The 7,407-nt window shown below is 50.8% G+C and overlaps 1 protein-coding gene across 1 annotated transcript; it reads right to left on the reverse strand.

Annotated features, from left to right (window-relative positions):
- Nucleotides 1-5,731: 5,731 nt before the first annotated feature.
- Nucleotides 5,732-7,102, reverse strand: LOC123439618 (ervatamin-B-like). Its single transcript, XM_045116308.1, has 2 exons — nt 6,584-7,102; nt 5,732-6,488 (listed from the first exon to the last, which is right to left on the reverse strand). The coding sequence occupies exons 1-2, from the start codon at nt 7,065-7,067 to the stop codon at nt 5,893-5,895; spliced, it is 1,080 nt and encodes a 359-aa protein (XP_044972243.1). The 5' UTR covers nt 7,068-7,102; the 3' UTR covers nt 5,732-5,892.
- Between the last annotated feature and the right edge of the window lie 305 nt (nt 7,103-7,407).

Consider the following 7,407-nt stretch of genomic DNA (forward strand, 5'->3'; position numbering starts at 1 on the left):
AATCTTGTCGGAGATCTCATACCTCCCAACGCGGGCACGACCATGAAATCCCAATTTCATCTCTTGGAACATCTCATATGTTCCGTGACGTTTCAAAACGTCTTCGGCGCCCCAATTCTAAGTCGTTAAGCATTACGCACTGAACTATCACATAGTCATAAAAATGTGTATGTCAGATCTTCGCAACATCCACAGACGACGCTCGAGGTGCAGCACACCGAGCGGTGCATTAAGGACATAAGCCTTCTGCGCAGCAATGAGGACAATCCTCAGTTTACGTACTCAGTCCGATAAAACTGCTATTATCATCTTTCAACTAAATTTTCTCTAGGAACATTTAAAAAAATAGTAGAGCTACAACACAAGCTACACCATAATTTGCAAAGACCTTTTGACTATGTCCATGATAATTAGTTCAATTAATCATATTACTTAAGAAGTCCCACTCAAATAGACATCCCTCTAGTTATTCGAGTGGCACATGATCCAAATCCACTAACTCAAGTCCGATCATCACGTGAGTTGAGTATAGTTTCAGTGGTGAACATCTCCATGTTGATAATATCAACTATATGATTCATGCTCGACCTTTCGTTCTCTTGTGTTCCGAGGCCATGTATGTACATGCTAGGCTCGTCAAGTTTAACTCGAGTGTTCCGCGTGTGCAACTGTTTTGCACCCGTTGTATGTAAACGTTGAGGCTATCACACCCGATCATCACGTGGTGTCTCGAAACAACGAACTGTCGAAACGGTGCACATTCGGGGAGAACAGAATTTTATCTTGAAATTTTAGTAAGGGATCACCTTATAATGCTACCGTCATTCTAAGGAAGATAAGGTGCATAAAAGTATTAACATCACATGCAATTCATAAGTGACATGATATGGCCATGATCCTGTGCTTCTGGATCTCTAGCACCAAGCACCGGCATGATCTTCATCGTCACCAGCGGCACCCCATGATCTCCATCATCATGATCTCTATCATCGTGCCGCCATCGAGGTTGTCGTGCTATCTATGCTATTAGTACTAAAGCTACAACCTAGCAATATAGTAACCGCATCTGCAAGCACAAACGTTAGTTCAAGGACAACCCTATGGCTCCTGCCGGTTGTCGTAGCATCGACGTGCAAGTCGATATTTAACTATTACAACATGATCATTTCATACATCCAATATATCACATCATGTCTTTGGCCATATCACATCACATGCATACCCTGCAAAAGCAAGTTAGACGTCCTCTAATTTGTTGTTGCATGTTTTACGTGGCTGCTACGAGTATCTAGTATGACCGCAACTTACTTAAGCAAAGACACAACGGTGATATGCAAATTGCTATTTAACCTTTCTCCAAGGACCGTCTCGGTAAAATCTGATTCAACTAAAGTTGATGAAACATACACCCGCGAGTCATGTTTATGCAACAAGTTGCATGTTAGTCGATGAAACCAGTCTCTTGTAAGCGTACGAGTAAGGTTGGTCCGGGCCGCTTTAATCCAACAATACCGCCGAATCGAGAAAAGACTAAGGAGGGCAGCAAATCGTACATCAACGCCCACAAAAACTTTTGTGTTCTACTCGAGATTACATCTACGCATGAACCTAGCTCATGATGCCACTGTTGGGGAACGTTGCATGGGAAAAAAAAATTCCTACGCACACGAAGACCTATCATGGTGATGATCATCTACTGGAGGGATATCGGATCCACATACACTTGTAGATCACTAAGCGGAAGCGTTAATAAACGAGGTTGATGTAGTGGTACGGCTTCACGATCCGTCCCACGAACCGTCCCACGATCCCTCCATGAACGTTCTCAAGATCCCTCCCACGATCCGTCCCGATCAAGTGCCGAACCGACGGCACCTCCGCGTTCCGCACACGTATATCTCGATGACGATCTCCACCTTCTTGATCCAGCAAGAAAGGCGGGGATGTAGATGAGTTCCCCGACAGCGTGACGGCGCTCTGGTAGTGGTGGTGATCTATTCCTGCAGGGCTCCGCCCGAGCTCCGCAGAAAACCGATCTAGAGGAAGAACTACGATCTATATGAGAGGGCAGCACGTGGCAAAGTTGTGTCTCAAACAGCCCTAAACCTCTAGTATACATAGGAGGAGGGAGGGGCAGGCCTTCCGCCACAAGGGAGGAGCCCTTGGGCCGGCCGAAGTGGAGGAGGGAGGAGTCCTCCTCCAACTCCACTTGGATTAGGACTCCTTCCTTAATTTCCCACCTCTTTTGGATTTCTCACTTTTTCCTCATGGGCTTTCCTTGGATGACTTTGTCAGCCCATTGTGCCTTATTAGGCATCCAATAAACCCACGTGGACCCCTTGGGGCGTGGTGGGCTCACCCAGTGGGACCCCGGAACCCATTCGTCACTCCCGGTACACTGCCGGCAATGCCCGAAAACCTTCCGGAATCCAAATACCAACTTCCTATATATCAATCTTCGTTTCCAGACCATTCCGGAACTCCTCGTAACGTCTGGGATATCATCCGGGACTCCGAACAAAATTCGGTCACCAACACATATAACTCAACTATACTGAAATGTCACCGAACCTTAAGTGTGCAGACCCTCCGGGTTCGAGAACTATGCAAACATGACCTGAGACACTCTCTGGTCAATAACCAATAGCAGGACCTGGATGTCCATATTGCCTCCTACATATTCTACGAAGATCTCTATCGGTTGAACCTCTTTGTCAAGGATTCATATAATCCCGTATACTATTCCCTTTGTCCTTCGGTATGTTACTTGCCCGAGATTCGATCGTCGGTATCTCTATACCTAGTTCAATCTCATTACCGGCAAGACTCTTTACTCGTTCCGTAATACAAGATCCCGTAACTAACTCCATAGTCACATTGCTTGCAAGGCTTATTGTGATGTTGTATTACCGAGTGGGCCCCGAGATACCTCTCCGTCACACGGAGTGACAAATCCCAGTCTTGATCCATGCCAACCCAACAGACACCTTTGGATATACCTGTAGAGCACCTTTATAGTCACCCAGTTACGTTGCGACGTTCGATAACCCACAAGGTATTCCTCCGGTTTCCAGGAGTTGCATGATCTCATGGTAATACGAACAGATACATTGACATGCAGAAAACAGTAGCAATAAACTGACACGATCATACGCTACGTTTATAGTTTAGGTCTTGTCCATCACATTATTCTCCTAATGATGTGATCCCGTTATCAAGTGACAACACTTGTCTATGGTTAGGAAACCTTAACCATCTTTGATCAACGAGCTAGTAAACTAGAGACTTACTAGGGACAGTGTTTTGTCTATGTATCCACACATGTATTTGTGTTTCCAATCAATACAATTATAGCATGGATAATAAATGATTATCATAAAAAATATATAATAATAACTAATTTATTATTGTCTTTAGGGCATACTTCCAACATCGGCTAACCGATCCAAGTCCAAGGCGCCACCACCGACCACCATTGGCCTTGTGATCTGCCGGCAACAACAACGGTGAGCGTTTTTGGTCATCCTGGGATGCAGTGCACCAAAGAACGGAGATGACCCTTATCACTCTAGCCATCCTCCGGTGAACGTCCCTATACACATCTATCCGTGCGCACAAATCATTCTAGCCTTACACCGATGCATGAAGATCTCTGTTGAATTGTTTTTCGTCTCACACACTCTTCCGCGCCTTTCGTCGAAGCCGTTGCCCACAGCCTGGCTACCGCCGTCAGCCAAACAGGCTTTGCTTGGCTTGTTTTTTAAGAGATGAGATATAGGCTTGTTTTTTTTCTTTTTTTCCGGGGTAGATATAGGCTTGTTGATGTGCCTAGGGGCTCCTTTTCCTTTCCTTCGAACGTTGATCAACCTTTTTTCTTTAAACGCGGTCCCTTAAGGACCTATTCACTAAAATAGGTTGAAGAGAATTGCCGAGTTAATTAACGAAAAACCGGGTGAAATCGGATACAACACGCCCGAAAAAACAAGGCCCACTGGGTGACTTGGCAACCCACACATGTTTTCGAAGAGACAAGCATCGAAGCCTGCGCCGGCGAAAGCCAAACAGTACACCGCACACACGGACAACCAGGCAGCTCCGACTCCAACCACGAGCATTACAGGAAAAAAGCATTAGACCCGCGACGAGCCGGTACCACAACCGACCATCCGTCTCATGTCATCGTCACCGCGGAGACACCTCCTCTGCAGCTCCGACTTCAGGAAGACAAGTGAGGCACAGAAATCCCTCGAACACGCCGGAAGAGATCGACTACCAAAGCCCAACAGCAAACCAACTCCCCCGCAGCCACCATCGTTGCCACCGAATAAGCTGCACTGTATCACCATTGCCGGACGAACACCTGTCGAACGCAATGTCGCGCGCGTCCAGCCCAAGGAGCGCGCAAACGAGATCCAAAGCTCTTCAGGATGATGCCCCAAAGAAGGAAGCGACGATGTCGACACCGTCGCCCGACCCGACTGGGCCTTAGGCTTTCACCCGAAGAGCTAGAACCGAGGGCGTGTACGGGGTGGACTCCACAATGACTCCTCCATGGAGGTATCACAACATCCACGGACGTCGACGCCGCCGGCCGGTAAGACCGGCGAACTTTCGCGCCGAGCACCGCCAAACACCACACCCACACGCAAAGCACCGCACCGCTAACCCGCACACCTCCCACGAAGTCATCACGACATGACAAGAGAAGCTAGTAGAAACCTCATCGATGACCAGAGACACCATCGAGCCCGAGCCAGCCGAAAACGACCAGATCCGGTATCCCACCGCTGGTGCAACACCCGGAAGTCCACCAAAGACTGACACGTCGTTGGACAACGCAAAAATGAGCCCTATATAGCAGGAAGGGGAGGGCCGCACACGCCCCGACTCGTCGGAGATGTGCGTCCGGGCCTAAGAACCGAAGCCCGCGGACGAAGCAAAAGTGGCTGCCACCCACGAGAGACGCTGCTCGGAGCCGAAGGAGCCATAGGGACGAGTCCGAGAGGCCAACCTGCACTGTTGCCGAGGCCACTGGCCCGCCTGGAGCCGCCTAGCCGCGCAACCGGAAGGGGATCGAACCACCGCTACGTCGAGCTCCCACCGCCAGACAAGGAGAGATGACCCCGTCGCACGCCGCGCCCTGCCCTCCCCCGTCGCGACGACCCCGACCGCGACGACCCACGCCGGAGAAGCCTACGCGAGCGCCGCGTCGAACTCCCGAAGGAGCGGACGGCCCACGCTGTCCAAGTCCGATCTGGAGGAGGGGAGGGCCCTGCTGCCGCCGAGCCACGCGGGCTTTGCCCGGCGACCCCGCCGGCGACGGCAAGGAGAGGAGGGGACATGCGGGACGGCGCTGGCGACGGCTAGGGTTCACTCCCTGGCCGCCGGTGGGAGCGACCTGGAGGTGGGTGGGTGTGTTTCGTCGTTGATCAACATTATTTTCCTGCTTCCATAAATCAATGAACGCGAGCAAGTCTGGATCTTTCAAAAATAAAAACCGGGCCCATTTTTATCAAATTCGGCAGATACATCTCTCAGGCCGATCATAAAGAAAAGTTTTAGCTTTCAGTAAACGTTTGCTTCCCGTTTGAGCTGACGCTTAGCTGCATGTTTAGTTGTGATATGGGATCACGCCATGTTGAATGTGAACAGATTTTGTCGAACCAAGTTTATATATGAACGAATACATTCGGGGATGAGCTGTCTCTCTTACTGATTGCTCAACTATACATAAACACAATCAATATTTTATTTTGTATTATCACAATGATAAGGGAAACAATAACACACAACCATCGATCATTCTTAACAACCCGTACGATCGATGCACTAAACGTAAGCAACTATTGTGCGCACGCAAATTTAAAAACTCTACCGGCAAGCCGGCATCGGTCAAGCCGTCGGGTAGAAGGGCGAGGTGGCGAGGGCACATGTGCCCGTCGGCCCGACAACGTCCTTGGCGAGGTAGATGTATCCCTGGTCGCCCCAATCGTTGCTCCACGAGTTCTTGGCTATCCAAAACTTCTCACCGAACTCCTCGCAGTAGCCGACAATGGTGACGGCGTGGTTGACCCTCGCGGCGTCGGAGGAGCAGGGGCCCCGGAAGATGCCGCCGGAGTAGAACTGGAACTCCCACGTGCTGGCGTCGATGTACACCGTCACGGGCTGCCGCGCCACTGCCAGCGCCAGCTGCCGCTCGTTGTTGGGCGGCACGGCCTTGAATCCCTTGACGGACGCCTGGTGGTCGAACAACAGCTTGTCCACGTCGCAGGTGCCCTTGAAGCCGCTGTACGGGTACCTCTCCTCTGACGTGATGCCGCCGCGGGCAGCCACGAGGCCCAGGGCAGTGTCTGTGCGGCCGCCGCTGCAGCCACTGCTACCGGTGTCGCAGTCCACAAGCTGCTGCTCCGACAGAGACACCAGTTCGCCGGTCCTGATCTTGTTCATGCCCTCGATGGCCGCCACGGCCGCGAATGCCCAGCATGACACTGCCATATACATGTTCGTTAGTCGTTACTCTACGAGAACTGACCAAAATATGTAAAGTTATAAACCTGAGCAGGAGTTTGCTAGCTTGACTTACAGCAAGAACCCTGAAACTTGACGCCGGTGACGGCGCCGCTCGAGCGCCAGTCAACGCAGCACGGTTTCCATGAGTCGTAGGGGAGCGGGGTTGGAGGCTCTGGGGTGAAGACGGAGTTGTTGAACCCGGTGAACTGCTCGGCGACCTCGCTGGGGTTGAGATCGCCGAATCTGTTCATGCCGACCCTGACCGTCGTGACGGTCTGGGGGCCGAACGAGCCGACGCCGCCGTTGACCGTTGTCTGGCTGGCGAAAGCGCCGATGGAGTTGGTGTTCGTCTTGAAGATTCCGAACCGCTTCTCCTGCTCCTCGTGGCTCGGGTAGCGCTTCGAGTACTTGGTTTGCCACCTCGTCCACCTGGACCTCACCTCGGATTCCGGCAGCTCCCATGATGGCCGCTGCGGCGGGTCTGCCGCGGTCAGCGATGCCTGCAGCAGGCAGGCGATGCCCAAGAGTAGGACTAGGCAAGGCATTGAAGAAGCCATTTTGATTGATTAACTTAGGCTGTGTGGAAATGCATGCACCGGGTTAATGTTTATATAGGCGCTTTGGTGATGCGTGGGTTAGCACGTCGCTGTGGCTGCAGGCTGAGTCATTAGGTGTGGCCAGCGGAGCTAATCCTTGAAGACGACTATGGGTCATGGAGGTGTGTCAGATGAGTACCCAGTAGGATGGTTCAATTAGCTAGTGAAGGGAAATGCCTTACATCTGTAATCTGATCCCACGTTTTGTTAGGACTCGTTTCTACTCCCTCCGTTCCTAAATATAAGTCTTTAAAGATGTTTCATTAGTGAACTACATACGGATGTATATAAACATACTTTA

This window comes from Hordeum vulgare, chromosome 3H (genome assembly GCF_904849725.1).
Source record: "Hordeum vulgare subsp. vulgare chromosome 3H, MorexV3_pseudomolecules_assembly, whole genome shotgun sequence".
Taxonomy (NCBI): Eukaryota; Viridiplantae; Streptophyta; class Magnoliopsida; order Poales; family Poaceae; genus Hordeum; species Hordeum vulgare.